Source organism: Phyllostomus hastatus, unplaced genomic scaffold (genome assembly GCF_019186645.2).
Source record: "Phyllostomus hastatus isolate PE091 unplaced genomic scaffold, TTU_PhHast_1.1 phas_contig_159, whole genome shotgun sequence".
NCBI classification, from domain to species: Eukaryota; Metazoa; Chordata; class Mammalia; order Chiroptera; family Phyllostomidae; genus Phyllostomus; species Phyllostomus hastatus.
This window is the reverse complement of record NW_025333640.1, coordinates 5,989,458-6,011,378: the sequence shown is the minus strand read 5'-3', so window position 1 is coordinate 6,011,378 and position 21,921 is coordinate 5,989,458. Positions and strand designations below refer to the sequence as shown.

Below are 21,921 nucleotides of genomic sequence, written 5' to 3'. Positions count from 1 at the left end.
GAGTCTGAGTTCCCAGCTACTAACCAGTGAGGAGAGAGCCTGAAACCCACCACCCAGCTGATGCGGGGGAGTCAGTGACTGGGCCGTCTGAATCGATCCTGTCTCACAAGTAGGCCTTCAGCTATAATTCGCTTCAAAATGATAAACTTCTTAAAAGGAAAGAATTACTAACTTCACAAATAAGGCATAGTGAATTCCATGCTTTATTAACAAAGCAAAAGTTAAAGTATTTTTGTGGATGAAGATAACTTGCTAAGTATTTTCATCACCTTCTCCAAAAGGAAATCCCTAAGATACTTGCCTTATCTGAGAATCTGAAGAGAGTTTTGACCAGTGTCATTTCCCAAGACAAAGCTAACATGAATTAACACATGATAGAGTAAAAAGAAAAAATCCCGAAAGTCCCAGAATTAAGTGTCGGAATTCAAAAAGCAGAAAGGGTAGAAGAAAACAGTCTTTTCTTTCACTCATTAATGAAATTCTGGAAGAGAAAGGCAGTTCTAAGCTTAGAAGCATCTGAAGAAATCATCAAGGAAGCAAGCAAGCGATTTGAAAACAGGAACAAAAGTAAAAGGCCAAAGAGAGGTTGGCAAAAATATCTGTAACAAATATGAAAAACATTTAAACCCAATAGAGTAACTGGTCAGAGGACACATACACACAATTCTAAAATGATGAAGGAATTATAATTATTACATATAAATATAAAAATATGTTACTATTGTTATAAACTGCAAGTCGAAGTGGCACTTTTATCCATCACATTAGCAAACATAAAAATATTTTATATGTGTATACGCAGAAAATACAGAAGCAGAAGAGAACTGTTTGGAGGAAAGATAACCCTGCTGAAAGGAGTGTAAATAGTTACAACTCTCTGGAAAGCAAGTAATATGGTGAGATTCTTTTGATACTTATACCTTTACCTAGTAATTCTAGCCCGGGGAATTTATCCTAAAGAAATAAAATTATTTTGCATAATTTATTTTGCATAAATCATTTTATGCAAAAATAGGCATAAAATTATTTACTTGCAGTGCTATTTACAGTATAAAAACTGGTAGTATCTTTGATTTAAAAAAAAATCTGAAAGTGATTAAGCAAAGTATGACATGTTTATTCAATGGAAATTAAACAGATATTTGAATATGCTAACATTTTAACAGAGACCCGGCTATAACATGGGTAAATGCTCGTTACAATGCTAAGTGAAAAAGCCATGGAAGTAACTACCTGTCATGTATAACTGTGTCTGTGTGTATACATGTATTAACCACTGCATACCCCCCACAAAAAGCCTGAGCACAACAGCATCCTAAAAGGGAATAAAATAAGATGTTAGGGTTTCACTGGGTGTTGGGGCTGTGCGTGACCCCTCCTGCTCTAGTGCGTTTCCACTATTCTGTAACAAGAATTGTTGTAACATGGGAAAAATAGCCAATGGTAAGTCATCAAAAAGAGCAGAGAGGCAGTAGCATGCAGAGGCGTTCCACGTCAGCCTGGTTCGAGGGAACACTTACTGTAAACTGTTCAATGTCCCTCTCCAGGCCCACATTCGGCAGGTCGGGCATCATATGAGCCACAACTTTGAAACCACAATCTTTGGCCAGGTGAAATGACTCACACACTGCCTTCACGGTGTGGCCCCTGTGAAGGAGAGAAAAACCCACCATGTGTGACGCAAATGAATGGGCAGCAAGGTTAACGGAGGATACACAATCTCTGAGATGGGTAGTGCAGACAGTGTGGTTGTGGGAAAACCTTGGAAAGTCATTTTTAACATCTCCACCTCTGAGAAGGTCTGGAAGTAAATAATGTTTACTTTTTTAAAAAGATTTTTAAAAAATTGGTTTTAGAGAGAAAGGCAGGAGAAGGAGGGGGGAGAGAGAGAAAAAGAGAAACATAATTCATTTCACTTATCGATGCACTCATTGGTTGATTCTTGTATGTGCCCCGAGCAGGGATTGAACTCATGACCCTGGCAGATCGGGACGATGCTCTAACCAGCTGAGATACCCAGCCAGGGCCTCATTATCACTCGAGGTATTTCTCAGAAACTCCCTTATGCATCTACTCAAAGTTCTGACACTAAAATTATTTGGTTTAGCATTATCAGGCAAAATAAGCTTACAAATGTAAATATCTAAGTTAAAAACCAGAATAATGAGCTCAAAAACCACGCAGAAGCAGCATCCTATTATTTTCTTTCCTTTTAAAATCTTTTGCAATGAAAGATAATGAGAGAGGGAGGAAGAGAGGAGACACACACACACAGACAACACCTGCGCACAAAACAGATTTCACTCTGGTGGGTTGGAGGGTCTTTAAAACAGGGAGAAGACAGAATGACTCAGTGACAAGACAGGGTCATTCGGGGCCAGCTGGGAAAGTCATCTTCACATGCTCGTGCCCCATTCCGGCAGGAAACGAGCCCTAGTAAGAGTCTGGGGCTACTGGAGATTGAAGCCCCGAGTCAACCCTTTCCCCACCAACAGTGTTCCCGTTCTCCACGAGACAGTCCTGGAGTCCGCGGACTCCATCTCAGGCTCTGGATGCTCTCATCCATTTCCAGGGCTTCAACGTCTAAGAACTTCCCAATTTATATGACTAGGCTAGGTCTCTCTCCTGATAACCACACCCAACTATCCAGTACTTGAGCGCTGCACTGTGGAATACTGTAGTTCATTAGGAACGTGTGGTTACTCAAGTTTGCATTTAAATTAATTAAAATGAAAAGATCCAGTTCCTCAGACATGCTATCACATTGGAGAGCATTGGGATAAAACTCTTCAGTCATCACAGGGCAGATCTGTTGGACAGCCTTGCTCTAAAGCCGGGTTTCCACAAGTACCTGACACTCGGTATATCTACAGTGAAACTCATCTTCCCTCCAAGCCTCCTCTCCTTCCCCGTCTCTCTCACCCCACGCCCCTCCACTCAGTCACCAAGCCCTGTCGCCTTCACTTTTCAGGGCAGCACTTCTGGCTTCACTTACTGCAACAGACTCTTAAGGGGTCTTCCTTCTAGCTCGTTCTTCTTCATCCATCCCCACACCGTGCTCCTTATAAAGTGGTCTTTCTAAAATACAGGTGTGCTTGTATCACAACTTAGCTCACAACGTGTCCTTGGATTAAAGCCCAAACTCCCTGGCCGGACTCTAAGACTCGTAATTCGGCCCCTCTGTGCACCTCGAAGCCTCACCCCTTGCCACCTCACGCCCCGCACCTCTGACCAAACCGAACCACTCCGAATTCCCTACATGTGCCATGTGCTCCCATCCTCAGCACTTCACTCCTATTTTCCTTGCCTGAAGCAATTTTCCTCTTCCCCACCTAACTCATACTCTTCCTGTAAATTAGATGTCAGCTTAGATGTCATTTTCTCAGAAAGCTTCCCTAACTTTCAGGAGACTCTTTCCTCTCCACAGGCGCCTCCCCAGCACAGCCCTCCACTGCTGCAGCAGCCCCGCCCGTGTTCCCACCACCTCTCCCGGGGAGAGCGCCCCTGACAAGAATGCATTCTATTTGGGTTCATTTTTCTCAAGCTGATTTCTCCCTGTGCTCAAAAATATTCAATAGCCCCCTGTCACCTAAAGGAAACCCCTCAGCCTGGCACTCTCCCTGACTGGTCCTAGGGTGCTGCCCGTGCATGTTTCTCTGCCTCCCCTGGACTTCCCTCTCCTGGCACAACCCTCAGCCAAGTCCACACTCGCCCTATTAACGTAGCCTGGGAGGTCCAATGCAGCCTCCTCTGTGAAGCCCACCTTCCCCACCCGAGGTCAGTGATTTCTGCTGCTCAAAACACCCCTGAAATCTGGTGTTTTACTGATTTACCAATTAATCACAAAGCTCCTTACACAGCTAACCTTCCATGTGTATCCTTTCTCCTCAGCTCAGTGATATGTCTCTAGAGGGAAGAGAACTTCACGTGGCTCTATCAACCCGTACTTCTTTCCTTCCTTGCATCCCCAAATTTCTCAGAGTTTACTCCCACTGCCTCACCAGCCTTCTCACTACCCTGTCTTCTGGCATCTGCTTCACAAAAACTGATCTCTTATATTTTACCTCCCTTCCTTGATGTTCAAACCCCTTTCTCTGTTCCCATTCTCTTTTGCCTTTTCTCCTGCTTTAAACTACTGACCTTGAGATCTGCCTTGTGCTTCCCACTTTGGAAAAGGCTGTTTATGACAAGACTAGTAAGAGATATATAAGCATGTGTACGGGCAGCTAGAAAAGAGCCATCAGAGAAAGACAGAAAGAGAAGATGGGGTTAAGAGCACAGATGGAAGAATGACTCTAAAGGAGGAATACCTGTACCTCTTTCTCTAAGAGCAGGAAGAAGGGAAAATGAGTATGAACATATTTAATTGGTGGGAGTAAGGAAGGCTTGTGCAAGACCATTTGCCACCATCTTACCTGTTGGTATCTCTGGCCACATCTTCATAGACACTCTGCACCCCAATCTCCAGCCTTGTGCAGCCATAGGTCAACATGTCACTTAAATGCCGCTTCATGCAATAATCAGGTCTGGTCTCGATGGTGATCCCAATACACTTTGTGAGGCTCCTCTCAGAATACCTGCGGAGCAAACCTGAAAGTAAACAACCTGCCACAGCTTTAGGACACGTGCTCTGATTTAAAGGGTTGTCTTCTCTTTGTCCTCCCAGTACAAGGCAGTGGTTAAGACTGCAGGCTTTGGAGTCAGCGTGCCTGAATTCGAATCCTGGCTCTGTTACTTCCTGGCTATGCAAACAGGAATGATATTAACCCCTCTGTGCTTCGGCTCCATTACCTTCCAAATGAGGATAACAGCACCCACACCTCACAGAACCGACACGACTGAAGCAGCATAATACTGTCATCATCATCATCATTATTCTTCTGCAGTATGCTGCGAACACAATTTCCTTAAAAGCAGTCATTTCAACCATGAAAATCCTATTTTTCAATTCCTAGCCAACAATTTTTTGTATAAGTGAAAACCATCTGCATTATTTATTTCCAATTCTATATTTTTGTCATGTGAATAAAAAAGGGAGGGAAGGTATATATAATGATCATAGGAATAATTTAGGTGAAGTATCTTCTACATACAAAAAAGTCTTTCTGCCAAGCCTATTAATCTTAGCAATGATTTACAAAATTAGCAATCTTTTTTCTCTTTTACTAAAGCCACATATCAGAGTAGTGAGTACCACATTAGATTCAAGCTGTTTGAGTTAATGGCCTTAATGCTGGCCAAAACCCCAGATAAATAAAAATGACTCGCCACGGGGGGAAGGTTGATGTGAGGGGACAGGAACTAATGTTCAGAGGCACTGCGGCCAAGCACTGCGCTATATACTCCATACATACGAAGTGCTCCGTCAGCTCTACAGAGTGTGTCTTATCAGCTCCATTCCACAGATGGAGAAACTGAAGTTCAGAGGGGTTAAATACTTGTCCAAGGGCGTATAGCTCCTAACATCCAATTTAGGATTTAAAGTAGAGTTCTTCTGACTTCAAAATCCTTGCTCTATACTTCACTTTATCACGCTGCTCAGACAGCGTCAGACACCAGACCTCTCTCCGCTTCACCTTCTCTGCTGTCCCAGACCCCAGCGGTTCTTCAGGAGGTGCCCTTCCTCAGCCTTCTCACTTCCTTGGGGACGGTGAGGGGAGACTTTTTTTGCCACTAAAATTTAATTTCCTTCTTTCGAAAGAAGTTCACAGCTCTTTCTTAAAAGCAAACGTCATAAAATTTCCATAATTTTTGGCTCCTCCTTCAGGTATACTCCTTTATTAACTGTCGATTAAAACTGACAATGTTGATGTTAATAATAACTATTAAGAAAGTTAAGAACCACAGAACTGGAAGACTAATTCTGAAGTTTTTCACTGTAGACATTCAAACTCTTTGGTACTCTTCACTACTGTATTCTATAAGGTTTTGTGTAGGATTACGGACGCAGTAAGACTAAAGGCAAACAACTAATTCAGAGTTACTATCGGATGAACCATAAGACAGAAAAAGGGCTCATGTTTCATCAAAAATTCTAAGAAATAGTACTAAGTCATCTGACTTCTCAGAAACAACGGAATCAGAAAGTCCCGTGCCTCTCCGACAGGCAGGCACCAAGGCCTGCAGTAATGGAGTACATAATGCCATACAATACATGTATCTGGAAAAAACAACCACCATTATTTTTAAAACCATAACAAACACATATATTATGGAGAAAACAAACTGCATGAAAGTTGATTTAAAAAAACAAAAAGCAGAAAACTCTGAGCGTAAGTAAGTGAGAACATCTCAGAATCAGACGTCCTGCAAAACAGAAGGTCACCAGTTGCTTCCCAGTTGGGGCACATGCCTGGGTTGCGGGTTCGGTCCTAGATGGAGTGTGCACAAGAGGCAACACACTGATGAACCTGTCCCTCTGTTCCTCCCTCCCTTCCCCTCTCTCTAAAGTAAATTTTAAAAAAAGAATCAGACATTCCAAAATCATGTTATAAATCTTCCTCCTAATTGATATTTTTAAAAGTCTACAGTATTTGTTAAAGGATGCCATTAGGTCAGCAAGCTCAGCGGCACGAGAGTACCTTGCACCACCGGGAAGAAACTAGAGGGCAGGCAGTCACACATGTGGGGATTTGTCCAGGGGAAAGAGAACATTCACTAGCTAATCCTTCTACTGCACAGCTTGTCAAAGGCCCAACCAAGACATACGGAGGGAGCGGCTACAAGGATGATAAGGTCTCTGCATAAGTAGACAGAACCTAGTATAGTACAGAGGCAAATCTTATTCTCAAAACAATTTAACTCCATTTCAAAAATGTCTTTTGCCTGGGGAAATATCATTACCTTTCACAGGAGCAGAAATGGAAAAATAAAACATCATTCAAGTTTTAAAAAGCCAACATTTTATTTATAAAAGGCTTTTACCACTATTTTCATTTGAAAAGCATTAAGCAGAAATAAGGTCATCTTTCCTACAAAATCACTGTATTTTTATTAGAATTTTTTGTTAATGTTATATTCAGTCCTACATATCACTGAACCTGACTTTTCATTTAACAGAGATGTAGAGATATCAATATGACTGTTAATATGTAAATATGTGCATAAGGGATTTCAACTTATCTAAGTAACATATTTGAGATGACATTTTATGGCCTGCTATAATTCTCTGTATCATCCAGACAGTCAGCCAACAGTATGGCTATCTTAGTCCAACTCCCATACCTTCCAGGGGCCACAGACTTCTTAAGTTCTTGGTCATCCAGGAAATGTGCCAAACATCCTCCAGCCCTGACCATAAGCTTCTAAGAGACAAAGTCAGGACTTATACCCAAGTCTTCTGATTCCCATTTTATTGTTCTTTTGGGGGTAGTACAGGGTCTTAAAGGCCTCTACCCATCACTGCGGGGCTATGTTTTCCATATGCTGTAGGAGGGGCACCAACGATAAAAGATGCTACTCTTCTCTCAAAGCATAACTTAAGCCAATGACATGCTGACAGCACTTTTAACAAGGGGAGGTAGGGGAGTAGATTGGACAACAACCTGGAAATTTAAAACAAAAATCAAATGCTACCTACCCAATCTTCAAAACACAGGTCAAATCCATTTATCCTCCCCAGGGACCTTCCCGCACCTCCCAGTAACTGACGACTCTGTGCCCCACTCCAAAGCACTCTGCCTGCACAACAAACACAGTCTGCCCTCTTACTTGTGGGCATGCCTGTCTCTCCATTTTGACAGGAAGCTCCTGGAAGGCAGTATAAGCTCGAATACATTTGAAAGTAACTGCTTAAGGACTTCAGCACGAAAAACACTCCTTCAATATAAAAAATGTAAATATGAAGAATGAATACATGAATTAGGCATAACTGAAGATAAAGGAGGTCTCTCTTCACTCCTAGAGCAGCCTCTAGATAATTCTGTTTACCTTTCATCTTGCAAACAACCAACCCTAGAAGACACCTAGCATTAGGCCAGGTATTCTAGAGGAAGTAGAAATAATGATAGTTCTTGTCCCAGATGTGCTTAACAACCTAGCTGCAAGGATAAGACATGCAGATAAAACCAAGGACCACTTGAGAACAAAGCTAGAAGTGGCAGAAATAAAAACAGACATAGATTATTTCTTGGGAAGCACACTTCTATTTCAGAAAGGAAGAAAGTGGCTCTAAAAGTGACTTTACTGTCTGCTTGCTTGAGGGACACTGAGAGATACACCACATCGAATGTTAGTCTCTTTGTAGTCTTCTGGAAACTGGTGTTTGATTCACTCCAAGAAGGCTGCGGCATCAAAGGACACTTCTCATCACTGTCACTGTGCTGTTGTCCTCCTTAAAAGCCTCTGTCATTACAGAAGCTGGACGTGCCTCAGTCTAATCCTGGGTGAAACCTCACCAGCTCCAGGCCCCACTTCCTGAATGGCTCATGGGAAGTTTCCTACATGGACGACTCTCTACCTTCAACTCCACCTGCTCAAACCACGTTGCAAATAATAATAGTAAATGCTATTTACCATTCTTCAACTAAATAATAAAAAAATTAGAGTAATAATACAATTGAAAAGGATAATAGATGAATATTAATTTTCATTAGTCACAATGTACAAACTCTTTTCTGCATCTACAGTCCCAAAATGAGTAAGCAGATTCTATAAACATCTTTGGACAGCCAAAGATCTGATTCAGTAATAACCCCGGGGGTCCTGGGGTTCTGGGGTAATGCCTAGGAAGTCGCACCACAGAACACAGTTTCCCCCCTCTATAATCATATCTGGAAAATATCTCAATAAAATTCTGTTTTACCAAGGGTATCCAACCTTTTGGCGTTTCTGGGACATACTGGAAGAAGAAAAGTTGTCTTAGGCCACACATTAAATATACAAACACTAATGAAAACTGATAAGCAAAAAAAGGTTTTAAGTAAGTTTACAATTTTGTGTTGGGCCACATCTGTAACCATCCAGGGCCGCGGGCTGGACACCCTGTGAGACAGTGCTGTGCTAGTGATATTCTAGACTTAAGAATGACTGAGCTAAATGGTGTGTTTAAGGATTAAAAATGAACTATCCCCCCACCTCTTGTTTGAGGTGGTGGTCAAGTCTGCTCCCTGGCTTTTGGTAGTTATGCCAAGAAGATCTATAAAATAATACGGTTCTGCCCAACACAAACTGCGGAAACAGAGAGGAACAGAATTTTGATTTCTGAATGAGTCCTACTTATGAAAAACTAAACTGGTGACACTTTGGCTTAGGGACTAGTCAGGGACCCTTGTTCCTTCATTCATGCTGGTTGACAAGGTTTAACATGTATGAAAAACATCCCGTAACATTTTGAGTTTTGATTCTTTCAATTGCTGACAAGAATGCTATAATCTTATACTAATCAGACAGCAAAAAAACCCAATAGCAACACACTATTAACAGAAAGGGGAAAAATCAGATACTGCACTTCTTTTAATATTATATTCACATTCAAATATAAGGGCTATATACAGGGTCCTGCAGAAGTAAGGCCTGCTTGAGTGTGGTTGATATGGGTATAATAATTTATAGTTTTAATTTGAACATTTTACCTAAAATGTCATGTGGTGTGCTTGAGTGTGATATTGTTATGCTACAGAATTACATGCTTGTGATTTTGTAATAAAAGGAGGGGCGTTATTTGTGCTGGACCCTGTATACAAATGAATCATGGAAACTTTTCATTGTCAGAAAGTGACTGCTCAATGAAAACTAACTTGCGAACACATATTTTAGATAAAAATTCTCATGTCAATACATACCCTTAAATCACAGAATGTCAAAGAAAGAAGTGATTTTAGAGATAATCTAGTTCCACTTCTCACTTTTATAGATAAATAAGTGGCTTGAACCAGGATATAACGCCAGTTAATAGCAGCAGTGTGGAACCTACGCCTGCTGATTCTTGACGCACAGTTCTTTCCCTGGCACTGGTCGCACACGTACCACCCGCCGTCTTGCCTTAAGGCACTGAACTAGATATAAGGGATCCTCTCTCGTAAGAAGATATTTCTTTAAAGGATATAAAAAATGCATTATACAAAATTAGACAGTAACAGTATTCATTAACACTACTATTCTTGGCTACTGAAAATCAAAGGGAGAGGTGATTAAACTGACCAATGAAAATGCAATCATTTTAATAATTATAGTAAGTGTTAACAGGCAATTAAAACACAGACACTGTAAAAATGGATTATAAAAAAATCCATCTACTATAGATTGCTGTCTGCAAGAAACCCACTCCCAATACAGAGACAAACACAGACAGAAGTACATGGATGGAAGCAGATGGACAATACACAGGAAAAACAGTAAGCACATGTATGCTGTAATGGCTAACTTAACCTCAAATAAAGGAAACTTCAGGGATAAAAGATGTTTCGTAATGATAAAAAGGTAATTTCATAATGATATAAAGCTCACACATCAGGAAAACACAGCATCTGTAGTGTGCATGCAGCTGATAACACATCTTTAAAATAAATGGTCATAATACAATTCAAGAAGTGGTAATTCTTCAACCACAGTTGGATACTTAATATTCCCCTCTTAGCAACTGAAGAACTAGATAGAAAAACCCCCAAAGATAATCTGAACGTTATAGCTAACCACCTTGACTTAACTGGTATTTACAGAATACTCCATCCGACAACTGCAGAACACACGTTCCTACAAATACACACACAGGGCGCTTACCAAGAGACACCATATATATACACCAGGTGATGAAGTCAGTCCTAATTAAAAAAACTTTAAAAACCGAAGTCATACAGAATAGACCCTCTCTGACCAAAATGGAATTAAATTAGAAATCAATAACAATAAGATGTCAAAAAAAACCTCCATGTATTTGGAAATTAAACAACCCATTTCTATATACTCTATGCGTCAAAAGAGTAAAAAATTTAGAATTTTTAATTGAATAAAAATTAAAATACAATATATCAAAGTGTGTGAGATTCAGCTATAACAGGAAAACATAAAGCTTTAAATACTTATATTAGAAAAGAAAAAAGGTCTATAATGCTGGCCAAACTTCTGTATCTTACTGAGGTCAATAAAGAACAAGTAAACCCAAAGAAAGTAGAAGATAAAAATTAAAGCAGAAAACAATGAAGTAGAGGAAATAAAGGCAAAAATTAATTTTATAAAAAGAACACCAAAACTGATAAACCTCCAACTAATCGGGAAGAAAAGAGACTATAGATTACCAGCACCAGGATTTTAAGAGGGGTGATCACGATCACCCTACAGACAGATGTTAAAAGTATAATAAAGAATATTATGAAAGTGCTCTGGCTGATGTGGCTCAGTGGACAAAGTGGCGGCCTGCAAACCCAAGGGTCACTGGTTCGATTCCTAGTCAGGGCACATGTCTGGTTTGTGAGTCAGGTCCCCAGTAGGGGGCGTGCAAGAGGCAACCACACATTGATGTGTGTCTCTCTTTCTCCCTTTCCTCTCCTCTGTCTAAAAATAGTCTTAAAAAAAAAGAATATTATGAACTTAATGCCACAAAGTTTGACAACTTGAATAAAACAGACAAATTCCTTGAAAAATATCACATGCCAAAATGGACAGAGATGAAAACAGAAAATCTGAATATCCCTGAATCTATTAGAGGTGCTAAATTAACCACCTAAGGTCTCCTATAAAAAAAAACTTCAGCTTTGGATAGTTTCACTGGTAAATTCTTGGAATGTCTTGTAGACATTTATGGAAGAAATAACATTTATCTCATATGAACTCTTTCAGAAAAGACAGAACATTTCCCAGGTTTTTTCTAGGGCTGGCATAACACAAACACCAAAACCTGACAAAGAAATTATAAACAAGGATATTACAGACCACCATCCTTCATGATCATAGACACAAAGCGCTTTACAAAGCATCAGCAGGTTGAACTCAGTGGTAAATGAAAAGGATATTATGACCAAATAGGGTTTATCCCAGGAATACAAGGTTAGTTTAATGTTTAAAAAAAAAAAATCAACCAAAGTAATCTACATTATCAGGATAAAGGCGGAAAAGCATGTATTTAAACAGATGCAGAGAAATCACGTGATCATTAAGTAGATGCAGCAAAACCATCAGACAAATGAAGTCAGTGATAAAACCTCTCTCCAACTGAATAAACGTTATCTACAAAAAACTCTTAAGTAACACTGCACTTAATATTAAAATATTAAAAGTTTTTTCTGTGCTACTGGAAAAAGAAAAGACAAAGAGGTCTACTTTTACCATATCTGTTTAACACTGTACTGAATGTCACAGACACTGCAATAAGGCAAAAAGGCAGGAAAATCCAAAAGGAAAAATTAAAAACATACTGTATTTGTAGATTACATAATTGTTTATAAAAAAATCCTAGCAGATTTACAAAAACTTTTAGAACTACGTAGTGAGCTTTGTAAGTTCATATGAGTTTAATATACAAAAATGAACAGTACATCTATATACAGTTGGTTCTCTGTATCTGTAGGTTCCACTCTTGCAGATTCAACTGGCCGTGGATAGAAAATATTAAAGAAAATAAGTTACATTGCTGCTGACGTGTAGTTGGGGCCTATGATGGTTGCTGAGTGCGTCTGTACTGAACACGCACAGACTTGTTTTTCTGGCCATTGTTCCCTACACAATACAGTATGACAACTGTGTACAGACCGTTTACACTGCATTAGGCATTGTAAGTACACAGGAAAGATGATTTAATGTGTATGGGGAAATGTGCATAGGTCACATGCAATACAATGCCATTTTATCTAAGGGGTTGAGCATCTGTGGAGTTTGGTGTCTACAGGGGGTCCTGGAACCAATCCCCCACAGATACTGAGGAACAACTATACTAGCCGCAAACAATCTGAAAAAAGATTCATTTCTATAGCACTAACAACCATATTTTGAAATAAATTTAACAGAAGGTTCACAATATCTCTACATTTACTGTTAAGAGAAATGAAATGAAACCTAAGTACATGAGAAGACAGACTACGTTCATGGATTGGAAGACTCAATGTTATTACACTATTTTCTCTGAAGCATTCCAAAGTTGTTTCTAATTTCGTAAATCTGAGAACATTAGTTTTTAAAATTTTCATTTATTGATTTGAGAGAGAGAGAGAAACTCGATTTGTTGTTCCACTCACTGATGCACTCACTGGCTGATTCCAGTGCAAGCCCTGACCAGAGATGGAGCCCACAACCTTGGCACACTGGGACGGCACCCCCCAGCTGCGCTGCCTGGCCAGGGCGAGTGCTCTAAACTGTTAACAACCCCAATCTCACCCCACTTTTTAAGAGGAATGACAAGCTACCTTTAAACTTTATGTAGAAACACAAAGGACCTAGCATATCCAAAGCAGTCTCGGAAAACAATGTCAGCACAGGTTTATACTATTTGACTTTAAGACACACTATAAAGCTTAGTAATCAAGACAGGGTGGTATTGTTATAAGGACTGAAAAACAGGTCAGTGGAACAGAGGAGAGGCTAGTCTCACATGATACGATCGATTTTTGACAAAGATGACAATACAATCTGAGTGAGAAAGGAAAGTTTTTACATAAGTGATGTTGAAACAATTAGATATCCATATGGGAAAAACAGAAACATAGACTCCTACCTCAACACTACACACAAAAAAGAATTCAATATAGATCATAAGCCTAAATATGAAAGCTAATTATAAAAACTAAAGCTAGAAGAAAACATAAGAGTATTCTCTTCCCTTGGAAGCGGGCAAAGGTTTATTACAGATAATATAGAAGGCAAAAACTGTGACAGGAAAAACTACTAAATCAGATTTCATCAAAATAAAAAATTTAGCCCTGGCCAGTGTGGCTCAGTTGGTTGGAGTGTGGTCCCATGGACTGAAAGGTTGCCAGTTCGATTCCCAGTCAGGGCATGTATCCAGGTTGCGGGTTCTATCCCTGGTAGAGGCACATATGAGAAGATAACCAATCAACATTTCTCATCTCCCCGCACCCCTCTCTGCCCCCCAACACTCCCCTTCCTTCTCCCTTCCCCTCTCTCTAAAAGGAATGAAAAAATGTCCTCAGGTGAGGACTAAAAACGTTTATGCTCAAAGATTATCATTATCATAATGAGTAAGTCAAGCCACAGACTGGGTTTTCCTATTTGCAAAATGGAGAGCTAACAAAGGACTGCTATTCAGGATATGCATAACAAACAAAAAAAATAGGAAAATTTTAAGACACTTCACAAAGAAAATATATACAGAAAGCATAAGCATATAATAAAGTGCTCAACATCATCAGCTAGAAAAATGCAAATTTAAACCACGATGTGGCACCACTGCACACCCACTAGAATGACTAAAGACTGACAACAGCATCTGTCGGTGAGGATGTGGGACTGAATGCTCCTGTATTACTGGTAGGAGTACAAATGGTGCAGCCACTCGGCAAAATGCCTGGCAGTTTCTTGTAAAACTTAACATATGATGCAGCAATTCCACTTCTAGTCATTACTCAAGAGAAATGCATGTTTATATTCACAAAAGTATGTTCCCTAAAATTTTATTCATAATAGCCACAAGCTGGAAATGGCCCTGGGGTCCATCCACAGAATGAATAAACAAACTGCTCTCTGCATACACTGGGATCCTACTCAGCCCTCGAAAGGTAGCAACTACTGAAGCACCCAACAAGGCTGACAAATCTTTCCGTGACCGAAGCCTTACACGAAGACACAGGCATACCTCCTTTCATTGCACATCATGGACACCGCGTTTTCTGCACATCGAACATTTGTGGCGACCCCGCTTTGAGCAAGTCCATCTACAGCATTTCTCTAACATACCCAGGTGATGGTTAACATTTTTAGCAATCAAGTATTTTTAAATTAAGGGATGTACATCGTTTTTTAGACATAATGCTTTTGCAAACTTAACAGACTGTAACATAACTTTTATATGCACAGGGCAACCAAAAATCCATGTGATTCGCTTTATTGCAATGTTACTCATTTTACTGGGGCAGTCTGCAGCCAAACCTGCAGTATCTCTGAGGCACGCCTATATGTGCTGTATGGGTCCATGACATAAAGTTCTAGATTAGGAAAACTGACCCGCAGATGGGGAAATACACACAGCAGCTGCTTCTGGGAGGTACAGATAAGAATCTACTAGGAAGGGGCACAAGGAAACTTTCTGGGATGATGACAATGGTCTCTGTCTCAGAAGGGTTTTGCTGCATCAGCATTTGCATTCGTTAGAGCTCATCAAATGATACACTTAAGAACTCTGCATTTTATTATGTGTGACCGAACTATAAAAGACACTACAAACTGAGAGCAAGTTAATCACGTGCACAATAATGTACTTGGTACTGAAGTCTGCGACCTAGTTTGAAATGTATCTCAAAACAAAGTAGGAAAAAAGAGGGACTGATGGATGGAGGAATGAATAGTTTGATAAATACGTGTGGTGTTCAGTTTTTGTTTGAAACAAAATGTTGGAACAAAACAACTAATACCACTTTTTAAGATGTCTAAGATTGTATCCTAGGTTGGGCTGTCATGAGAATAAGGATCCTGGTCACCATCTACAAAAATCTGGCTGACCAAGGGAGGAAGTAAAAGTGGGCAACACATAAAGGGCAGGGGGAGCACTGGAGTCAAAATGCAGAAAGGCTGGAGGTCTGAAGCCTGCCAGAAGTCAGGCCCAGGGCTGCAAGGCAGGAGATGGTCACTTTCAGGCATTTTTGGGCTGCTTTTTCTTTCTTCCTAACTCTGCAAGTCTATGCAATTGTCTCCTGGGGCTGGTTCCCAGCATTTCCTACCACCTAGCTTTTCTAATAAACACAAGACATAGTTGAAGTATTCAAAGTCATTGACTGGGGTGGAAGAGGGAGAGGAAGAACTGGAAACAAATTAAAAATTCCAATGGGAGAGGGTATGACTCACCCACTTCTTGATGGGTAACTATCCTTTTAAATGGCATCTTGAGAAAACAGCCAAGGAGCATTAAAGATTGACTGTAAAACTGCTTCTGGGCAGGTCTGATAAAAAGGAATAAAACTATTTAAAAAGGTCGTTCTGAGTTATTTGGCAACATTTGCATTCTGGTGAATGCGTGACTCAGACCCTACTACCGGTCCTTTTCATCTCCAGAGCTGTGACGTTTAGAGGACGACAGTTACCAGTAATTGTTCTCCCTGGAGAGAATGGAGGAGTCTCAGGCTAGCTGATAGAAATCAGTGATTATCACTTTGCTCGATTTAATGAGTCTTCACAGAAACCTCCCCTGCTTTGTCCTTGAGCTTTGTGTTCACTCAGCTTTCCAATTTTTCCATCTGCAAGGATATAACATACTTTTTGCTACTAACTTGCCATAAATAACTAAGTTCACCTTTTTATGGCTTTTTCTTACTCTAATTATAATTTTCACTTGAGGATATGTTTACTGATTTTAGAGGAAAGGGAAGAGAGAGAGAGAAATATTGATTAGCTGCCTCCTGTACGTGCCCTACTGGGAATAGAACCTGCAACCTTTTGGTGATTGGGACAAAAAAACTCCACCCAGCCACCCAGCCAGGACTACTTTTTAATCTTTTAACTAAGAAACAAAACTTTAATTAGATTAGACACATGATAACAAAACAGGAACACATGAACTAACTTCGTGAACAGACTTTTAATCTTAAACATTGTTGACTCATCTGTCACAATATGTAATTTTTAACTGAACTTAAAATTAACCTTTTAAATAAAAATCTCTCCTAAGCTAATGAAAATATTACATCTGTGTAGTTAGTAAGCAAAAACAATGAATACCAACTAATAGTAAAAGAAATCTGAAGTTGTCCACTTTCTGTCTGAGAGGGCAGCCACCCTGGGTAGCCCCCTGCAGCTCCGATGAACACCCCGTGTTTAAGACCACACAGAGAGCAACAAGGTACCCCCCACCCCAACATCTGCAGAAAAGGCATTGGTCCCACACCCTGCACCTCTGGGCTGCTCTTCACTTCACAAAGACGCTAACATCCGAAAAGAGTTTTCTATGTCTCTGGGCTAGAGCACGAACCAGGCTACCATTTCTTCAAATTATATGACATTCTCCTCTTCCCCTCCAAAAAAAAAAAGGCAACTCTATTCTTGGAAGTTAGTAGTAGAAATTTACCTCAACAAAGCAAACAAAATGCCACAAACCAGCTTTGTAAGGTTATCTAATAAAAGCACAGAGACGACGAGAAAAGAGCAAACACGTCAAGCGCGGCTGGGCAGAATTCCGGGTGACATTTACGCACGGCTTTACGGCTCCCAGATTGTACTTTTATTACTTCCCCAGAGCCATTCATGAGATCTGCTGCAATGAAGACTCAAGTTGTATAAATTTTCATCAGAAAGTAAAGTGTTTGTTGCCCTCTTGAGGTAAACTGGAGAACGGAAAGAAAACAAGGCTGGCTCCTTACCACAGGAGGCAGCTTTGTTCTCCAAAGCGCTTTTTCTACAGACTCTGAGAGCCAAGCTGGCCGGTGGAAATGCGGACTCTGTTTTCACCCCAACGACAGACAACTTCCAAATACCACTGGGCATTAGAACATTTCTGCAAAAATGAAGTACAACCTCACACCAAGAATAAAGCAAAATTTTTAAAGTTTCGACAGAAGAAAACGTCAAACCAGGCGTATTCTAGAAATTCATTACGAAGATCTTCAGTTGGCCCAGCTCACTCGACACAGGGAACTCCAACTGGGCTGTGAAAAGCTTTGTGCCAAAATTTTATAGGGGTTGCAGAGGACTGAGGGGCAAGGCAAGTCCAGGATATTTTTATAGCTCGATTCCACTTAACAGGCAAGGCCTACAACTCAAGAATAGCTGCACTGAAAAACAGGGTGTGTGATATATAAGCATGGGCAGAAAAATTGAATGGTCTTGACACATTATCCTGCTAGGGAATTATGTTTAGTCAGTAGCGCTCTGAGGTGCTGTTGCTATTCCAATGTCATGGGGTCTTGAACTAATCAAGGTTGTTTTCCTCAAATTATACTTTATTCTACACTATCATTTGATTTCAGTATTATTAAGAAGAATGAGTTGGACTACATCACCTCTCAGAAGTCAAAGACTTCAGAGCTTTACTAATACGCATGACTCACACACATTTCTGAGTGACCAAGGTTTTGAATGTGCAGTAACAGTATGGTCGCCATCTCATTCTGCTATGGAAGCCCCAGTCGGAGGGAGAGGTCACACCGGCCAGCTGCCGCTGGAAGTCCCGATTCATGGACACAGTACTGACTCGTCACATTCATGACCTGAGGCAACCCAAGCAGGCTGCTCACACACTCTCCCAGTGCTGAGCTCCTCACACAGGCCCCTCAAGGCACCACTGATACTCATTTCAACTTATGAAAAAGTCTGTTTTTTTTTTTCATTTTTACAAACCCAAAGGAGAGCAGAAGTTAAGAGGACAGGGGAAGTAGGATGGGCAGGAAAAGATGTCCCTAGCACCAATTCCCTAAGTATCATCTATGAGCAGATAATCCTCAAAACGGTACCACCGGCCCAGGCACCTTTTGTTTGGCCTGCCCAACATCTACTTGGATGTATCCTACACATTTCAAACTTAACACATCTAAAACAAAAACCGAAACCCTCGTAATTTTCTCCCATACACCTGTTCTTCCCTCTGTCTTCATCTCAGTATACGGCACTACCCATCAGCCATCTCCTACAACCCACACCTGAGGGTCATTCTTGATTCCTCCTTCTTCCTCACCCCAGCTAACCCACAGTCCTGTCAGCGGCAACAACAAACACAGCTCTGACCCGTCCTCTCCTCCGTCATTACTGCCACCACCTGCACCCGAGCTGGGATGGATTCGACAGTCTTCTTTCTGGGCTCCCACTTTGGCTCTCGTACCCCTCTAACCTGTTAGCTAGACGATAGCCAGAACAATCTTACTTATTACCCTGAATATGACCCTCTCCTGCTTAAAACCATTCATTTACTTCCCACTGCATTTCAAACAGAGGTTTAACTCCTCGAAACCATACATAATCCGGCCCATCCCTAACTTTCATCTATGAGCAGGTAATCCCCTCTGTTCACTGGAATCTATCCACCTTGGCCTCCTCTGTCCCTAGAACACCCCAAGTTCTTCCCCATTTCAGTGCCTTTCCCTTCTTTCTCTGCTCTTGGTCTGACTGAGTCTTCCTTACACTTCAAGTCTCAGCTTCAACATCACCACCTCGCCCAGAGACTAACCCCATTTACCCTCCAGCACAGCAGCCTACTGTCTTATTATTCAACTAGTAAACTGTGCGTGGTGAGGGCAAGGACTGCACCGTCTGTCCATCACGTTGTTCCCGGTGCCGGCAGCAGCGGCGCATGGCACCGTGTGTGCCCTCCACAAACACCCAGTAAATGAAGAACCAGGGTACATTAACTAGGTGTTCCTGAAACTTCTGAAAATAAAAACTATTTTTAAGACTTTCACTTCTTAAATCCCTGAATTATGTATGAACACTGAGATATGAGGTAACAAAAGAATGCATAATTCTCTTCTGTTTTGTCAACTAGCATTTGGAATAAATGATCCTATTATAAACAAATTATTTAATATTTTTTAAAAAGTGGCAAATAATGAAACAGTGGTTATTAAATAACAGTCACTTGTTTTGTTGATTTTATAGCAGCTAAACATTTCAGGTAAAGAGGACCCAGCACTCTTTTTGGGTGGGCTGAAAAGTCACCTACCTCCATCACCTGCTCCTGCAGGTGAGGCCAGCCCGAGGCTGAAAAGACCCCCACAGCAACTTCGTGAACCCCTCTTTCTCTGAGGATCCTGATGTCCACACACACCACACGCGCACACACACAGCACTATTTCCCTGGGAGCAATCCATCCCACAAAAGAAGTAACTCCAAGAACCAGAGACGGACGCGATGACAAATGTCACCGTAAACCTACTGCGGCAATCGTGTCACAACACAAGCAGGCCAGACCACAGTGCTGTGCACCCTGAACACAAAGTGCTATGTGTCAGTCCAGCCCAGCAAAACTGGGGAGATGCACTTAACCTTATGATCCATCAAAAGTACACAAATAAAAATAACGAAATCTGGTGACTTGCCCCCTCACGCCTGCATTCTCCGGAAAAGAACCAGGAATGGAGATGTCGAGCTGAAGGGGTTCTTGTAAGCTGCTGCTCGGAGGGTGCACTGACACCCACTTGGGAGAATAGGACAAAATAAGGATTGCTTACTTGATTGCCTCGTAAATATTGTTGGACGTATGTCCTGATAAGGCATCATGTAAGTTTCGAATAAAATAATCTCTGTATTCTTCTGGAAGGGCCATAAATGTTCCACCCATCACAATAAACTCCACTTTATCCACACTGTGGCCAAGCTTCTTCAGCTGAAAGACATATGAATTAATCTGCATTAAAAAGATACAGTCACTAACCTAAGAGGGTATTGCAAATTTCTAATTTTACTTTGCAATGTTCTCATCAGTACAGTTTAAAAATGAGGAGCAGTTAAACATATTTAGCAAATTCTGTGGATTAAAAAAAATAGACTCCAGAGTCTGAAAGAAAAAAAAATTATAGCTCAAATAAGGAGGGAGAGTGAGAATTAAAAACAATAAAAAGTTTGCCCTGGCTGGTGTGGCTCAGTATAATGAGTGCCAGCCTGCAGACCAGTCACTGGTTCGATTCCTGGTCAGGGCCCATGCCTGGGTTGTGGGCCAAGCCCCCAGTTGGGGGGGAAATGCAACAGGCATTAATTGATGTACCTCTCACACATTGGTGTTCCTCTCCCTCTCTTTCTCTTTCCCTCCCCCTCTCTCTAAATAAGTAAAATCTTTAAAAAAAAATAAAAATCTTGATGTTAATACCTACAGAGTTGAGTAGAAATTTAAAAACACATAAAGTATAAACTAGAAAACAGTAAAGGCAAATAAGAGGCAGTCTTTATCAACCATGTATTTATGTCAGACTATGTGGTAATCTTGGGGACAAAGAAGATAATTACATGCAACATAATCAGGACTTGATGCAAATGAAAGAAAAAGAAGACTGGATTAGACATAAGAACTAAGAAAGCAGTTTTAAAACAACACTTTAAAAGTTTAAATCATTTGCAAAGATTCTGGACACAGGTGACACTTCAAGTATGCTTTTCGAGGGGAAAAAAGGAAAATAAAAGTGTGATGAATAAAACATGAAATATGATATCTCTACTACTAGAGATGTAATGGTACAGATCTTTAATTTTTGTCAGCTACAATAAGCCAAAATTCTAATTTTCAAAAACAGATTTTTTAATTTCTTGCCATATCTTACTTAGGCTTGAGAAAAACTGGGTTAATTTGGGTCGCTACCAAATTATGAACTCAAATTAATGTACTATGTAAAGGATGTCTACATTTAATATGTAAAAAAAGTACCTTTTAAACATTTGTTCCTGAAAAATAGCAAATAATTTATACATAAACACATCTTTATGTATGTATATATACTATTTACATATATATGCATAAATTCATGCATATGCATATACATTTAAAATATATTTTGGTATACTACTTTCCATTGGAGATTTTGTAGTCACCCTACTAGATGCTACTACGAAAACTACTGGCAGTGTTCACATTTTTTTTTCCCAATTGGACAAGTTTAAACTCGCAAAACCTATAAAAATAAAACTGCACTAATGTTCAGATTTCTTGAACAAAAGCAAGGCAATTTACACAGCACTTGTTTTTAATCAGTTATATGAGGTACAGTTTACACACAATGAGCCACTGAAGTTTAAGTGTGAATGAGTGAGCCTGGGTAGACGTTCAGATTGCTTAACCGCCATCACAAGCATGATACAGGGCAACCCCCCAGCCCCAAGTGCTGCTCCTGTCCTCCCACAGTCGGTCC

At 40.5% G+C, this 21,921-nt stretch overlaps 1 protein-coding gene across 1 annotated transcript in view; it reads right to left on the bottom strand.

The window, feature by feature from the left end:
* ELP3 (elongator acetyltransferase complex subunit 3) overlaps nucleotides 1-21,921 on the bottom strand; it is an 88,335-nt gene that overhangs the window by 50,404 nt on the left and 16,010 nt on the right. Inside the window, exons 7-9 of the mRNA XM_045831099.1 lie at nucleotides 20,254-20,408; nucleotides 4,416-4,577; nucleotides 1,521-1,647 (exon numbers count right to left, since the gene is read on the bottom strand). Of these exons, the coding sequence (XP_045687055.1) occupies nucleotides 1,521-1,647; nucleotides 4,416-4,577; nucleotides 20,254-20,408 (444 nt within the window). The remainder of the gene's footprint in view (nucleotides 1-1,520; nucleotides 1,648-4,415; nucleotides 4,578-20,253; nucleotides 20,409-21,921) is intronic.